Source organism: Trichoplusia ni, chromosome 18 (assembly GCF_003590095.1).
Source record: "Trichoplusia ni isolate ovarian cell line Hi5 chromosome 18, tn1, whole genome shotgun sequence".
NCBI lineage: Eukaryota > Metazoa > Arthropoda > Insecta > Lepidoptera > Noctuidae > Trichoplusia > Trichoplusia ni.
The window spans coordinates 8,558,814-8,575,435 of record NC_039495.1 but is presented as its reverse complement, the minus strand read 5'-3'; the positions used below and the strand labels follow the sequence as shown (position 1 = coordinate 8,575,435).

Genomic DNA, 16,622 nt, shown 5'->3' with positions numbered 1-16,622 from the left:
TGTGGTGAAACTCCGTTACACCTTAGGAGACAATTTCTGTCAGATAATTTTTTCTTCAGGATCCTTCAGTTTTCTGCTCATCCCCTTATTCCTAAACTACACCTTTTAATGTCTCAAGTCCAATCATCCAGCTACTGGTCTCATAAAACTGTTCCCTGTTTGGTCATTAGTTATCAGAAATTCTTATCCCTTAGTTCCCCTACACATCGGTCTAACAAACTCCCGTTATTTAGTGTTAGCTATGATAGCCTACACTTCTCACCTTATGTAGTAACGAAAACTACCCTATTGAGTTATTGCTTAAATTCAATTTGACTTCAAGCCCGTTAGCGATTTTGTATTACATACTAAAAGGGGGTAATTAAACCAGTCGATTTTATTTCACGATATCACACCAAAAAAGGAAATATTTTTGTTCACTTTAATACTTAGCCATATGTACATTCCTATGTGTTATATACTTATGGGTTGTACATAATTAAGACTAGACAGGCTATAGCACTGAAACAGTTTAATTGGAGCAGACATAGTATAGCTTGACAACAAGGATACAAGCAAGGAAAACTATTCACCATTCTGCGAAATGCCATAAAAAGTTGCCTTTGATTTTGCATGCCAGAGAAATAAATAGATGCAGGAATGTTTTACTGCATGCTTCAAACCACAGACTAATTAACAGTACCGAATATAGCTTGGCTCTACATCAGAAACAGTAAAGGTATTATAAAACTGTGAATATAAATCTTTTTCCGATTCATGCATGCTGCACTTGACATGGCATGCTGGTACAATAATGAAGAGCACAAAACTCTGTTCAAATGTTATTTGTCCTGTGTTTAAAACATGTCCTGCAGAAGTATAGGTATAGATTTGATAGTTTTAAGTAAGTATGAATATAATGGCAAGCTAGCAGCGGCGTGCAGTTCTTACGGAGGGATCCTTGTAGCGGTCGAAATGCGGCAGCTCGTGGTTGTCGATGAGCTCGCGGTAGTACTGCACCGACAGCTTTGGGGTGCGCGGACGTGCGGGGTCCGTGATGTTCACGTAGTAGAACCCGAAGCGCTCACTGTGAAATGACAAAATTAATTTGCTGATCAATAAAGCAAAACTAATAATGTCCTGATTGATATTGAGCATGTAAGATATTATAGTGCACAAACGTGCGCGCAAAGGCAATCTGACTTGATCGGAAAGACTTTAGGCGCAGGACCTAAATTTTAACTTGCCTCGAAGCTTAATATTTTTGTCTATAAGGCTCACAATTCTACATTATCTCGGGTCTGGGTGTCTGTGGTACCTTCATTTTATCTGAACTCCATAACACAAGAGCTGTAGCAGCTTACTTGGGTTCAGAACAGTGTATGTGATGTTGTCCGCATTATTTATTTATTATTATTAAAAAAAAATCGATGTTTAAAAGTGCTAACTCTGGCAGTAGTTTCAAAGTTATTTTAGTCATAACTCACGAGAATCCAGCCCTCCATTCAAAGTTGTCCATAAGGGTCCAGGCGGTGTATCCAAGTACATTGACTTTGTCGTCGTTGATCACATTAAGGATTTCAGACAGGTAGTCCTACAATCACAAATATAAAATTAATAGTTATAACTACTATATTATAACACAGTTTCGTAAATAGAATAATGGAATTTAGCTTACATTGAAGTATTTGATGCGACCGTAGTCTTCCAAATCACCGCGGTCAGAGAATCCGTTTTCAGTGATGTAAATTGGGGGGTCGTTGTAAGAGATCTTGCACCAACGCAGCAAGTTAGCGAAACCAGTTGGGACCACCTAAAAGAAGAAGAGTAAGTACAACCTATTGCCGCACAATTACAGCACCACACAAGGTAATAAATATTTACCCTAAGCCATTCAGAAGCAGAATCTCCACCAACTTCCATGGTAGTCACTGCACCGATGTCCTTCAACCAAGATGGTGACTTAGCAATAGGGTCGACGCCAGCACCAGTGATCAGATGAGTGGTGTAGTGGTTGATACCCAAGAAGTCTGATGTACCCTTGATCCTCTGGATCCAGTAGGCGTCGAATTGTTCAAGACGAGGTTTCCTTAAGCCTTCAGCTTCGCTCTGACGAGCAATGTTCTCCACCATCACTTTTGGGTAGCCTCCTTCAACGGTGAAGATGGGGTGAGCGAACCACCCGAACTAGATATAAAAAAGAAAATTACGGTCAAATATGTTATTCGATTATTTTAACAATTCGTTGATTACATATTTCATAAATATTCAGCTTACTTTGAATTGATTGGCTACTTCTGCCAAAGCAACAAGTTCAGAGTTCTCCGGGTCGCTGGGCTCGTACCAGATGGAGTTGATGGAGATGAAGATTCTTCCGTTTTGGACGGGGCGGTAAGTTTCATTGTATAAGTGGTAGCTTTCAGCGTGAGCTTTCAACAAGGTATCACTGCACAAGTAGTTTCCTACGCCGTGGCTGTCTATTGCCGGGGCTTTCTTTTCATCACCGTAGGCATCTTCGCAAATTTCGTAGGGCTCGTTGAAGGTAATCCAAGATTTAATTTTACCTCCGAACTCTTTAAAGCAGAAGTCCGAGTAGTCGTAGAAGTAGTCAATCATCTTAGGATTAGCCCAGCCTCCCAAATCTTGAAGTGACTGAGGTAAGTCCCAGTGGAACAGGGTGACCTAGAAAATTATAAAGTATTTCAGGTTATACTCCGTCACTGGGCGATGAAGGAGTTTTGATTTGGTGTTTAAACAATTAAATACAATAAAATCTTACAAGTGGCTCAATGTTGTTTTCGGCTAGAAGGTCAAGGAGTTCGTTGTAGTAGCGGATGCCATCGGGGTTAACGTAGTCGATGCGGCCGGTGGGCAGGATACGAGACCAGGACAAAGAGAACCGATAGAAGTGAACACCAAGGGCGACCAGTTCCTCGACATCCTCATGAAGACGGTGGTACGAGTCACAAGCAATGTCTCCGTTGGTACCGTCCGCGATTAGTTCGGGACGTGTGTGGGTTAGACGATCCCATACGTTTTCGGATTTACCTGGAAATGTATAGGTTTAAATTATTTATCGGGTCGGATCAGCTCGGTTCGAGTGGAGCTTAAAGATCTGAAAATAAGTAGTCGAATTATAGGACTTGCAATTCCTACACGGTAATCTACATGTAGCAGATGGCTCTTTTGAAAACATCTTTATGTAATACAATAGATAATGAATATTGTCCTCCTATTTTTATCACAACAAATGACATCAGATAGGTCTCTTAATAAAGTTCCGTATTCTTAGAGGAGAATTTGGAATTAAGATTTCTTATCCCATCTCGCATGGTGATAACATTTGATCGAGTATCGATTCTGTCAGGTCCGGTCCAAGATATCGGAATACCACTTCAACGGTACGATAAGGTTGTGAAGGTAGTAAACAAGTAAACATCTTACCGCTGACGTTCCATGCTCCCTCGATCTGGTGGGATGCTGTTGCTACGCCAAAAGTGAATCCCGGTGGGAATTTTGTGTACCCAGCAATGCTTCTGTAACATTAATGTTTTACGGACAAATGTAGATTTTTATTGAATAAAACTTTTAACTTTTTGGGACTATCCAATTTTTTTGTAAGTAATTTATGTGTACATCTTTATGTCATGTGCTTTCGTTTAACAACTGCAATCACAATGATAATCATTAATACTAACTGAAGAGGATTTAAAAAAGAAAGGCTTTACAAAAATCTTGCCTTTACAAAGCTGTTTTGTTTCCACTGTCTCCAAATTAACGAACTGATAACACAACTGTTTTACAGCATACAACTACCACTTACTTACTTAAATAAATTCAAATATGAATTTTATACCGAAAAACAGAACAAATTATCGTGCCTATCACACAAACTCTTTCTAGGTGGGAATCGAACCTACGACCTGATAAGATAGACCCGCCATGATAGACCGACGAAGCATAGTGGCCGCCAATGTAAATAAACTTGGTGTGCATCGATGCGTAGCGGTTACACTTAGGTACCGGTGTTAAAATGTTAGTCGTCATTCATTACATTGTTAATAAACAACATTCGAAAAGAACATTTAAAATGACTAAATATTAAAGTTTTGGTGAAAGCAATTGTTAAAGAAAGCAAACGTTTGTTCGTATTAGGGTATATATTTTCTATGCTACTCTCAATACAACTATTATTTACATACAATAATGATAAGATTTTTATATCCTGAATACAAAACTGATACAAAAATCTGTAAGTCTTCATAGACGTTAAAAATATTAGTTTTCCCTTAAATATTACTAATTTGATCTATTCCTTTCTAATACCAATGGTATTAGTTTGGAATATAAATTATTATTTTACTCCAAACGGACACCAAATTTCAAATATTTAAAAGAAATACCTAAAGTATTCCCAAAGAATACCATAACATAACTTTAAGTACAGTCGCAGAAAACGTTTATTTTGCTTTTAAAAAAAGAGAGACGTTTGGTGTTTCCATGGTGAACGTCATCGAACTACAAATGACATAGAATTTTGGCATTTAAAACTAACTACTACTGTGCTGAAAAACGTAAATTTACATTAGCTTCTGGTAGCGCTGAAAGAAGAGGCCGCCTTACAAATAGAATAGTGGTCGCAACACCAATAGAGAAAAGAGCACCACACGTAAAACGATGTGTGGGGGAAACTGTGATAAATAACCAAAGGATCAAACATGTCAAATTACAGTCGGTCACTGCCTGGAAAAACTAAAAAATAATTTTAGTAAAATACAAATATGTTATTGTTACCAAAAATTAGATAATTGTGCCGAGTTAAAAATATTTTTTTAGATAAAAGGTTGATTTTTTACATATTACCTTTAAAGATAAGACCAAGTTAACAAAAGTAGATTTTTTATATTTAATGTTGATTGTCATGCTAAAATTTTATATTAGTTTACAAAGCAAAAAAAAAAATCTCTATATAATAGTAGTTGATTGTAATTTTTAGTGTTTAAGAGTAATTTTAATACATTTTTTTTGATAGTTTTTATTTACTGCATTTTAAAGTCAAAAATGAATGATACCTATTGATTTGATGGAAAAGCTTTATTTTATTCTTTAGGTATTGTGCAATTATTTCCTACTTCACTTAAACAAGTTTAAAAACTCTACTAACTTAAAATCATATTTCACAGCATTTTTATTACTGTCTGTACCTTCATAACCATTTTACTAATTTGGGATTCGTTTATGAGTGATATTCGTTCGGAATAGAATAGAATTTTACTGGGATAATTAATTAATACCAGTGGTATTAGGTTTGGTATTAGAAAGGAATAGATCACCAATTTCATGACACAAGGTTTTTTCCTTCAACCCAATCAAGGGTGTTCAATGAATCGATATTCGTACCTCAATGGCACTCAAGTACCAATGAGGCTATAGTGGGATTGTGACTTGCAGTTGAATGTATTAATTATCTCTGGGCAAAGTTATTGACCTTTAAATCTAAGTTGAAACTACAAGAGAAAATATTATCGAAAACTTGTTAACCGGTGACACTGATAATGGTGTTATGGTGGGCAGTATCAACAAACACACTCACGAGTGGCACAGCGCCACAGCCCGATAATGCTCCAAGTTGTCACCGCCATAGCTCCGAGTCGCTCCGTCGCCGACGACGAACTGCACTGAGCTCGCCACACGCCAATATAAGTTAGTTCGTCCACCTTAAGAATCTTTGTCGGTGTGATAATTCAAGTGGATATTTTAGAGATACAAAAGATAGTTCAAGTGTTCTTTTGACTGACAAGGGATTACGTTATATTATAAGTTATCATAGCAACAAAATTCTGTGTCCTACTTATTTTAAGACTATGGGAGGGACTTGAGAGAAATTTGGACTGCTGTAGGCTGAGTTATCGGTAAGATATAAAGGGTGTGAAGTGAGAGTGTAGTGTAGAGTGCTAAAAACTACAGAAGCCTCGGATCAAGACCTACAAAACAAAATTGTGTGAAGTTAAAAGTATGAACTTCGAGGATATAACGATTTTCATATTCGGTAGAAAGCATATTTATAGTATCTCGATTAAAAGTTTTAAATAAAATGTCGATAAAATGTTAAACAACGCTTTGTTGGATTGTAAATTAACTTAAACGAATTCATTTTGATGGAAAAAAACTACTAAGGTGTAAAGATTTGAATTCAGACACACTGCAATGCATAATTTGCAGATAACATTGGGTTTCTTTTACTAAGTTAGACTTTAATTTATTATCCCATTTAAACATACTTGGACACTCTGTATATTAAAGACCGATGCAAGATAAATTGGAGCTAAATAAAATTATCTCAAGTATAGAAAGGCTTAACATTCATTGTAAAAATAATCTAATATTCGCTGATTTATTAAGAAAAAAATAAGTATGATATTTCTAGTGGATTTTAGACTTACTTTGATCCGAACGCTAGTTATAAATATCAACGTCTGCAACTATACACTGATTGTGAGTCAATTAAGAACAAAATGAGAAATCCGGAAGTGCAACACTCAATACAACGTAGATATGAAATCAAATCGGTAGGTAACTCTATGTCTTACTACAAACACGATTTCTTAGAGCAAGTATTCAATATTAACAATATCCAAGACTTTCTCTTTGTATTTTTGTAACATAGCTGTTTGATTGTAGGTTTTACGGCGACCAAACTAATTGCTTTATTTCGCCGAGAGATAATATACGTAAGGTAATATGTACGGAACGGTGTGCAGTTTGCGCGCGCTCTATAATGGCTTGCAAATACAGAGATAGACAAAGGAATGAATATTTGTGAATGTTAAATATTATAATTCAAATAATTACTATTGGCGTAAAATGTTAAGCAGTCCAATATGGAAAAATACGACCATATTTTTATGCTTATCAATTTTCCAAAGATCTATTGTCTGCTGGAAAACTGTTTTCTTCTGCTTAGATAATATTACGTTTCTATTTCTATTCAGATTTTAGGGTAACTAATTTCGTAAATGGCAATAATTTCGATCCATCCGTGCATAATCACGAATCGATTATATAAAAGACATTTTCCAGTAAATGACAATTGTATAATATCAGATGTCACAAATGAGGAGAAAATTCTTCAAATTGGCCTAGTGTCTTGGTCTACCTATTTGATTATATTTGATAGGTAGTTTCCTATATTTCTAGGCTTCATCGAGTAATCCCTGCATGACGCACAGGTAGTCGACGGAGGTGGCGAGGGAGTGCGCGAGCAGGATGCCGCGGGTGAGGACCTCTCGCACCTTCCACACGTCTGGAGGGCTCGCCGGCCTGAACGCGGCGGAGAGAGCGCGCCGCGCTATCGTCGTCGGAAAGAACCGCCACGGCTCGTCCACCCACCAGCTGTGAAAGTTGTCTTAAACTGTGTTAACCAGTATAATAACTATTTATAAAACTCCTTTTTTAACAGACACAACAAAATATACGAAAACGGAACTGATACAATCGGGATTATTGATTTCTGCACTATAATGTCAACCTCAATAATACCCATCAGATTTATTTGTATCGAAAACCTGACTCAGCACTTGCTTCGTATTCGACAATAGCCTCCTTTTAGTCTTATCAATACGATCAATCAACAAGGGAGCTAATTTTCCAAATTACCTCAAGAAAAGACTTTCATATGTAAAGTAGGTGATGATCAGGATGAACACGGGGTATATGAGGGGCAGCACGACGAGCAGACAGAGGATGAGCGTGCCGATGAGTTTGAGGAAGGTGGGGAAGGGCGCTCCGTACCGCCACAGGGAGCGCACGTCGCCCGCGAACTCTCGGGCCAGCACGCGCACGCGCCCCAGCCTTGTCGCCGTGCGTAGCTGCTGAACATACGACTTAGTAATACGTCACCACGGTAACCTCACTCCTGTTACTCACCAATTATGTTACAAAACATTTCCTATTGAATTTAATATATTAAATGAATTCTCTTGAGATTTGTAGAGTTGTTTCGTATTTTATTATACCTATGTTAATCTCACAATTTTCTAAACTCTAAAAGCCCTGTCGAGTGGTAAGCATCGGTCATAGATTCATCCATATGTTCCTAACTTAGCAGTTATCTGAGATTTAGTTGATTGTACTCTAAGTAGGTTTCTAAATTTAAAAGATAATGCTACATAAAGTCTGTCTGATGTCACCGATTTTAGCAGATAACACACTGGGGTGTGACCCTTTGCATACCTGCCTTTCGCTTCATTCACACTCACCTTCATAAATACTCTTTGGCTAAGGTAACTTCTCTTCTAGACAAATAAAGCTTTCGAGAAAGAAATACCTCATTGTAAAGCTAAGCAGATGAATTCAATCGTCTAACTTAAACATGTAAGTAGGTGAAAAACTGGACCATACTTCAACCATAAAAATTTTGTTGTTCCGGCGATATGGTTTCATCTCAATCTTGACATTAATTTTGCTGTCGAAGCCGCATTTTGTTACAAATATTATGTTTTTTCAGCTGATATCGCTTCCATGATTTATATTTGAACACAAATAACGACAATATAATTGTATCAAAGTATTTGTCTGTCAATCGTGACACTTGGGTTATTTAATGTTTGATGACAATTAGACTACAAGAAGGCGACGAAAGGAGGATTCACTTCATTAACAGGTTTAAATTACACGCACTACATTTTTACTGCAATGATTTAGAGATGGGCAGCCAGTTGCCAGTAGCATTCTTAGATTCTAAAATCTATAGGGCTAAGTCCGTTTGCGAATGATAAATATACCACACCAAGAGATAATGATGGAAACCTTGAATTGTTGTTAAATACCTAAACCGATAGCAGGACAGTTACTATATGTTTGATAACACCTTTGACGAGTGATTGGGATTGTCATCTTAACTTCAACAAGTGGCCACGTGTACTATTTGTATTTATCTTTCACTAACTGTTGTTGACAGGTTCGCCCGCCTGAATATCGGTTATAGCTGGAAAAATCATTACTTTCCTCTAACCAAGATAAATCATATGTTTTTCCTTGAAGTGAAGATAGATATGGTACAGAAACCTTAGAACGCCAGTAGTACGGTCACATGGCCTAAACAATATCAATTTTTATTGGTTTATTGATTTTTATAAGTAACCTGTTATCGCCCATTTAACTTAGTGTTGATGTTATTTTAATAGATCGAGATAATACGAGAAAGTGCTTTTGTTTCAAGAATAATAATATTAAAACCGGGAACATTACATTATACGAAATGGTTAAAAACAAACTGGTGTTTTTTTTTTTCAACAATCGCATAAGCAAAGAACAATTGGATTACTAGCAATAAGGACTTAGACTGTGGTGTATAAAGGATTGCAAACGCATTGCCATACACGTTTAGTCAGTAAGAGTCTGACACTACCGAATTTCTCCCCCGAGGGAGTGGGTGTTCATGAGGATTCGCCGTAACCAAAAAAAGGGTGTAGACTGTAGGTAGTATGCAGGCGACAAAACTGAAAACGTCTATGTCCGGTGCGATGCTATGGCGTAGACAGTTTTCTACTGCGCAATATTCAGATGGATATTAAATATTGTTTTTTTCGCCGAGAGACAATTCAAATCAAAGTAATCCAATGTAACGTAATAACCATATTTTTTTATAATTAGATCAAAACGTTAATTACACTTCTTCAATCACTAAATATACGAGGTCTTCTAAGCAATCCATACACCATAAACAATCCACACGCCGCATCATCTCTTTACGAGAGTCTAAAATAGTAATTTTATTAGCTTAGAGGATTTCATTCCAAGGGTTGATTTATGTTAGTGGAAGATAAGGGCATTGTCGAAAGTAACACCCTAGGTCTCTGAAATTTGATACACGAAGAAGAGAACAATCTCTTAAAAGGTATGTTGAGTGAAGGATCTACAGTTTACGACTGAAAGTTATGACGTAGCATTTACTGATATCAATCAAATCAATTCAGCCTACCGAAGTCCACTGCTGGACACAGGCCTCCCATTGCACAATACTAGGTCCTCCGACTTCCGCATCCAGTCCGAGTCACCCACCTTTTTAGGGTCATCGGTCCAACGGTGTAGGCTTACTCATATCAACATGAACTTTATTCTTACTTTTCCAATGTTGAGTTTTTCAAATTTGTCACTCTAAAGATAAATTTGTTTATAATGATGAAATATGAATTATCTTGCATAACCCAAATATAAACCCATATCTATTAATGTGTAAACCTGTACCTACCTGCGAAAAAAAACTGAGCAAGAAGGTGTAATTATGAGACTCGACAAATGTATTTTGTGAGGCAACATTCATAGCTAAATCGAGGAACACAAACAATATTTTACAGAAACATGTCATTTCTGATTGATTTGGCTAATTAACTCTTCATTGGACCTTGCCTCTTATTGACTTCTGTATAGACAACAGTTTTAATATTAAAAAGGCACAATACAGCAATGATGGAGATAATTGCCGTCTATAAAGTCAACGTTGGAGTGGTGGGCGCATGTTGTTCTTACAAAGTTAACAATTGAGGTCGATTGAGTGGCTCCCATGAATAACGTCAAGAGCCATTTTATTTGAGGAAGCTTCTTAATAAATGAGTTGTTACACGTGTATTGTTGTATTCTATTGCCCATGTATCCAGATTCACTGTAACGTTTCTTTATGGAGTAAAGTAAACATGACGAAAAATTGAGAAGTTAAGAATTTAATCCTTGACCCAAGCTCGATTTTGCTAGTAACAATTTGTTGGCTGTTTTTTTACGTTCGAGTAAAAATAAAAATACATTTAATTTTGGACCATTTTATCCAGCAAGTGACATTGACTACGCTGAACACATTTTCTATGCATAATACTAAGATTTGCATTCATGAATGTATTATACTTACTTGTCATCACTTTCAACGACCTCGTCAGTGAACACAGTCATTTATTATAATAGTTCTTTTAGGCCAGTGTCATGAAGAATTCTTACTTTACAAACATTAAGTTTAAAAAAAAGATTGTTGGTTGATTACACATTATATGTGTTGCGGAAAGAAGGACTACCCCATTTAGGACCATTTTTCCTTTTCAGCTCTTAGAAAGTTGGTTTGATTCGTTTTTTGATTCAGGTGCTTTATGAGTTTTGGCAAAAATAAAACTTACATGTTTCTAAGCAACATTAAACGGCTCTACAAATTTCCACATAACCGATTTTGACTTTGAGCGGCGTAGGGTGCTCAAGAATTGCTTCTCTTCTTTACCGACAATAATAATTTATTTGAAAAGGGATTCATGTTTATATCATATTCAACAACGCAATAAAGTTGATGACTTATTGACCCCTTGACTTATATTTTGTTACTCAGTGATAATTGCTTGCTTGTCACATTGGATTATTTTTTTTTCTGCCATTTTAGGTATTTATTTCTTAGTTTTATACCTATCCTTGTATGCAAACCACCAGTGGTGGGGATGTCTTCCTAGCATGATTCATATGAAATCTGCTTAGTTATTTCAGTTTTCAACTTAAATTTGAACGAAATCCATCTAAAAAAACTATCCTTTTACACAGCTTAGAGCGCTCTTTTCTTAAACTTTCAACAGTCTTACTTGAGAATGGTAAAGAATGACTTTAACCCAAGCCGAGGGTACGGCGTGGGGATATGCCTGAGTGTCGTATATGCCCTGCGTGACTCTAGCTGAAGTACCACTGAACTCTCATATTCATTCCTTGAAGCATTTTACCGACGTTGATGATTCTTGAAAAGTCACTTTTCAACAAGATTCGGTTATTGACTTTTTCATTATACATGCTTATTTAGTTACCTAATTAAGTATTTTTGCTTCAGTTTCGCAGTCGTGTATTTCGTGATAAAGGTTAACAATTCTGCAGCGTGGTAACCAATTTATCTAGATTTTACGTGCGTTTTAATTACTACCCATGTGAATGATATGAAACTAAGAATGTGACCCATTATCAAATAAATCGTATTTTCAATTCTGCTGATAAACACACATGATAGACTTTTCATGAACGAAAGAAATTATATATTTGGAACGAAAAAGATTCGGTGAACTGAGGAACGTAGCAGTTTCATCTAGAAAGGTTTTGAAAGAAAAGAAAAGAAAATAATGTATCTTTTGTGTTGGATTAAGTCTTATTACATACTTTAAAATTGTCCATGGAAACATAGAATCATCGCTGTGTGTGTGTATTGATGGATGATCTTTCTATCTCGATGTCTCGCACTATTCTCAAAGTCTCATTTTATTATAAATTGCAATAATATATACATAATATAATGAACATGATTATAAAATATCAGTATTGCGATAATTGTCGGTTTAGCCAGACGTTTTTAAAATGCTCCCTTACTTAATAGGGACTTTAGTACTATTATGTGTTATAAATATTTTATTAAATTATAATGAACGAGCTAGATTAATTAAGAAGATTCCTGGACCGAAGGATGATTTTCTCTTTGGAAATGCGCTAACCATTATACGTTCACCAGGTAAATATACAACAGTATAAATTATAGTTTATTTATTACAAATTAAAGTGTATAGATTTTGTATACATTTGTGTTCGTGCATCACGCACTAAAGTGACTTTCCTTACTTTATCAAGACATCAACTGTGTAAAAATGCAGATAACTTGATATAATCGTTAATAATGATTACTCTATATATATATAAATTCACGATAACTCTATGTCTAGCAGTGGGGTATTTACTAGCTGTTTTTTTTAATAATTCCTTTTTCTTATAATTATTCTGATTACTATAGGTAAATATAGACTGTCTCTTATTTTAGTGCTGCTTGTAGTAGAGTCATACCTTAATAAGGTTACCTAAATAATGTTTTATATCGTCTCAGTGTTTAGAGGAGTACCTACCTTAGACTTAAGTTCAAATATAGGAGAGAACTCTCTCAATTAAATAACGCAGCGCACTTTTTCTGTCTGACTTGGTCGAGGCCCAAACTTCCTCATTGATGGGGTGCCTTAAGTATGCATTGCTAATGTAGGTGTTAGGAGCATTAGCTGTGGGTTTCTACTCTGTTCTGCTTGCTCTCAGACAAACTGCAAGTCACAAGCAAACACTTACGAATAACTGTTAACTGTTTTTCACTTCTTGTACTAGAGTGTCATTTTATCACCAAATGTCGATCCTATTTAGTTCTAGTTCTAAGAACACGAGAATGGTACAGAAGTGGAAAGTGAGTACATTTTTCTACAAAATCACTCTTCTAAACACTAAAATAACGTAAACCGACCAAAATATACTATATAATAATAAAAAATTATGTATCTAGTTGAAATTATGAAAATGGGAAGAGAGTTCGCCGCGACATTTGATGGCATCTTCAGACTTTGGATCTTTCCCTACTCAGCCGTGGTTATCTACAATCCCGAAGACGTTGAGGTTTGTGTACTTCTGTTATTATGTCAAGAGCATAACAATAAACTATCAATTCATCAAACCGGGGATTCATAATTCAACGAGCCTTTGTAAAACATCGGAACTAGTTATAATATAGATAGTCTCATTCACGGACCGATAACACTAGACATTGCTTAATCTGTGATCGATTGACCTTTACGGGTAGGTATAGACTGACCAGAAGTAAACTACAAAGGTCTTTTTATTATCTTCTTTCTTCTTCTTCTTCTCTTATATATAAGAATTAATTGCTGTTCGTTAGTCTCACTAAAATTCGAGAATGGCTGAATCTATTTGGCTAATTTTAGTCTTGAAATATTCGTACCAGTCCAGGGCAGGTTAAAACGGTGAGAAATATGGAAAAATTGCGGCAAGGGAAAAAGATTCAGGCGGGTGAAACCGCGGGAAACAGCTAGTTTCGTATAAGTAAATGTAAATGGGTTTGGGCTGGTCATGTCACCGGTATGGACTAAACTTACTGGGTAAAGGTCCCTATGCATTAGAGCTAGGCAGCGGTGGCAGTATATTTAAATGCTTACAGCGTGGGCTGGTCCCATGTAGTCCAGCATAGATAATCGTTAACGAGTTCCTTCAGGACTTTGCCCAGCAGTGGGACACAAAAATATATGATGTCTCCCAATATATAGTCTATTTGATTCATAACAATGTTTTCAGATAGTCATGTCCGGTATGAAGCATAGTGATAAGAGTATCATCTACAGTATTATGAAGCCATGGCTAAGGGATGGACTACTGTTAAGTAAAGGTAAATTAATAATCCGTATGATACGAATTGTTTTTTTTATTGTACGTACACGTTTTGTTTCATGTTACGTTAAGTTTCAAGCAATTTTCATTAGCTTCATATTTTCAGGTGAAAAATGGCATGACAGAAGAAAAATTCTTACACCGGCTTTTCACTTTAATATACTGAAGCAGTATTGTGAAATATTTGAAAGGAATAGTGAGCGGTTAATAGACAACCTGAAGCGATCCCCGGGCAAAGCCATCGACGTCGTGCCTGTACTCTCAGAATTTACACTTCATTCAATCTGTGGTACGCATTAAAATAATGTACCTAACGTTATTTAGATCTTTAAAATTATTTCAATATTAACATCATAAGAACTCTTAGGCTTTCGATTGGTTGTCAACAAAAAATAAAAACAGTGATGTATCATAAATTAATATTTATATTAAAAAATTCGATAAAGAACTGATATAATAAAAATCGCAATCTGTTATTTATACAGACATAATCTTATCACTATTTAATCCATACGGCTAAGCACTGAATCAATAATTTCTACCTACTTACTACTTACCTACTTATTTACTAAAAAATATGTTATAGAAACATCAATGGGTACTCAGCTTGGCGATGACACCACAGAAGCTAAGTCATACAAAAATGCCATCTACGATTTAGGAAGCATTTTCTATGAACGTTTGGTTAGAATATACCTATACGTAGACTTCCTTTTCTACTTAACGCCATGGGGAAGGAAACAAAAGAAACATTTAAAAGCTGTTCATAGTTTCACAGAGAATGTTATAGAGCAAAGGAAAGAATACATAGAGAAGAACGGAATCAACTTTAATGAACAGTTAGATGATGATGACTCCTTCGTGTATAAGAAGAAGAAGAAGACCGCTATGCTAGACTTACTCCTATCTGCTGAAAAAGATGGCCTTATCGATAGAGAAGGGATAAACGAAGAAGTGGACACATTTATGTTTGAAGTACGTTACGAACGTCTTGAAAATTTATAAAAGTTGCAATTTAACTGTTATCTGTATGGTTTGAAATATTTGCAGGGTCATGACACAACAGCTAGTGGGCTTACGTTTTTCTTCATGGCGCTTGCAAATCATAGAAATATACAGGTCAGTGACAATGTAGGATCCTATACTATATTACCTAAAATAGTATTCATTAGTTAGCCAAACCAGAAATTCAATGTTATTATTTTGAAATCCACTCCAAGGTTACCAGTCCGTCATTTTAGTTTGAGTCTAAGAGTACAAAGTTCCAGCGAAAATAGCCACCTTCACATCTTAGTCCGTTCCTCATCCATTGTGAATCCTCATCTTTCTACAACCCTAGAAATGACTTTACTATCATGATAGACAGTTATGGCACCGTAGAACAACGGACTTACTGTGTCATATCGGGGTCGAACGCCGGGACCCTCGCTAATGCTGTCTATCCTTTTCCCCTGTCACTCGCACCGGGACAATCTAGATTGACAAAATCTGTTTTCGAAATTTCCACACTGAATTGCTTATTTCACATTTTTAGGACAAAATAGTTGATGAATTGAAAGACATCTTCGGCGAAACAAAGCGCCCTATAACGATGGACGACTTGTCTAAGATGAAATACTTAGAATGCTGCATCAAGGAGTCGCTGCGTATGTACCCGCCGGTGCATTTCATCAGCCGCAACATAAGTGAAACTACAGTATTAAGTATGTAATGGATGGTATTTGTAATACAGAACTTCTGATTATTTATGTATTTAAGAATTAAGACTAATCTAAATTACTTAGTCTTTTGAATTGAAATGAAACTACTTTTACGGATTTTATCGCGGTTTAATTTTAGATTTTAGTTCCCGTCGTTTCGAAACCTTTGCAGGTATCATGGTCACGGGCAGACTGAGATGGCGTTCGTCTTGACAGAAGATGTTGCGCGTTCTACCTTCATATTTTAATTAATTATTTGTGGTCCGACCTACGCAGTATGAGCTCACTGTGTTTTGATGTCTTGCAGCGCTGCTCTTGGGTTTGGCCTTGACTTTATTTATTATTGGATCCCAAGTAGGTGATATCTTCCAGCCATCTTCTCTATTGAAATTAGGGTGTTTTTTAATCTCAATAGCCTCGCGAAACATCCTAGGTAGGAATTTGGATTCTTTAGCGAGGATCTGTGGTTGGTCAAATCTAATATAATGGCTGGAACCTTCAGCATGTTCGGCGACTGCAGACTTCGTTGAGCGGCGGCCTATTATTATTCGCGTAAACCTAAGAAAACACTTTTGAAGTTAAAAGACTAAGTAATAGTAATTTTAAATTCGAAAGTCAAGGCATTGATTTAAAACTTAGGTCAGTAATCACATGACAAAAAATATTTTTCGTCACTACCTCCCCGTGCCGGGAGTGGGTAATTTGCGCGCCTGCTGCCTTCCTTGGATG

The 16,622-nt window shown here is 36.3% G+C and overlaps 2 protein-coding genes and 1 pseudogene across 3 annotated transcripts; 1 reads left to right on the top strand and 2 right to left on the bottom strand.

The window, feature by feature from the left end:
* Positions 1-499: 499 nt before the first annotated feature.
* Positions 500-5,636, bottom strand: LOC113502845 (annotated as a pseudogene).
* Positions 5,637-7,051: 1,415 nt separating this feature from the next.
* On the bottom strand, positions 7,052-9,062 carry LOC113502846. Of its 2 annotated transcripts, none has more exons than XM_026884575.1 (3): positions 8,380-9,062; positions 7,636-7,850; positions 7,052-7,371 (listed from the first exon to the last, which is right to left on the bottom strand). In XM_026884575.1, exons 1-3 carry the CDS (start codon positions 8,419-8,421, stop codon positions 7,173-7,175), a joined length of 456 nt encoding a protein of 151 aa, XP_026740376.1. In that variant the 5' UTR covers positions 8,422-9,062; the 3' UTR covers positions 7,052-7,172. The 2 variants fall into 2 exon arrangements, with proteins under 2 accessions (XP_026740376.1, XP_026740377.1); XM_026884576.1 differs by having other exon boundaries at positions 7,636-7,847.
* Positions 9,063-12,294: 3,232 nt separating this feature from the next.
* On the top strand, positions 12,295-15,919 carry LOC113502939 (cytochrome P450 4C1-like). The gene is made up of 7 exons (XM_026884699.1): positions 12,295-12,493; positions 13,298-13,407; positions 14,101-14,191; positions 14,300-14,482; positions 14,780-15,168; positions 15,244-15,312; positions 15,728-15,919. Exons 1-7 carry the CDS (start codon positions 12,343-12,345, stop codon positions 15,902-15,904), a joined length of 1,170 nt encoding a protein of 389 aa, XP_026740500.1. The 5' UTR covers positions 12,295-12,342; the 3' UTR covers positions 15,905-15,919.
* Positions 15,920-16,622: the final 703 nt, after the last annotated feature.

Excerpts from the sequence above, each read along its gene's own strand:
- LOC113502846 (XM_026884575.1), bottom strand. The coding sequence starts at position 8,421 with ATGAAACCATATCGCCGGAACAACAAAATTTTTATGGTTGAA. Across the intron at positions 7,851-8,379 it reads ACAAAATTTTTATGGTTGAA|CAGCTACGCACGGCGACAAG; the intron begins GTATGGTCCAGT and ends TCGTATGTTCAG. Across the intron at positions 7,372-7,635 it reads TATGAAAGTCTTTTCTTGAG|CTGGTGGGTGGACGAGCCGT; the intron begins GTAATTTGGAAA and ends CAACTTTCACAG.
- LOC113502939 (XM_026884699.1), top strand. The coding sequence starts at position 12,343 with ATGCTCCCTTACTTAATAGGGACTTTAGTACTATTATGTGTTATAAAT. Across the intron at positions 12,494-13,297 it reads AACCATTATACGTTCACCAG|TTGAAATTATGAAAATGGGA; the intron begins GTAAATATACAA and ends TTATGTATCTAG. Across the intron at positions 13,408-14,100 it reads ACAATCCCGAAGACGTTGAG|ATAGTCATGTCCGGTATGAA; the intron begins GTTTGTGTACTT and ends CAATGTTTTCAG.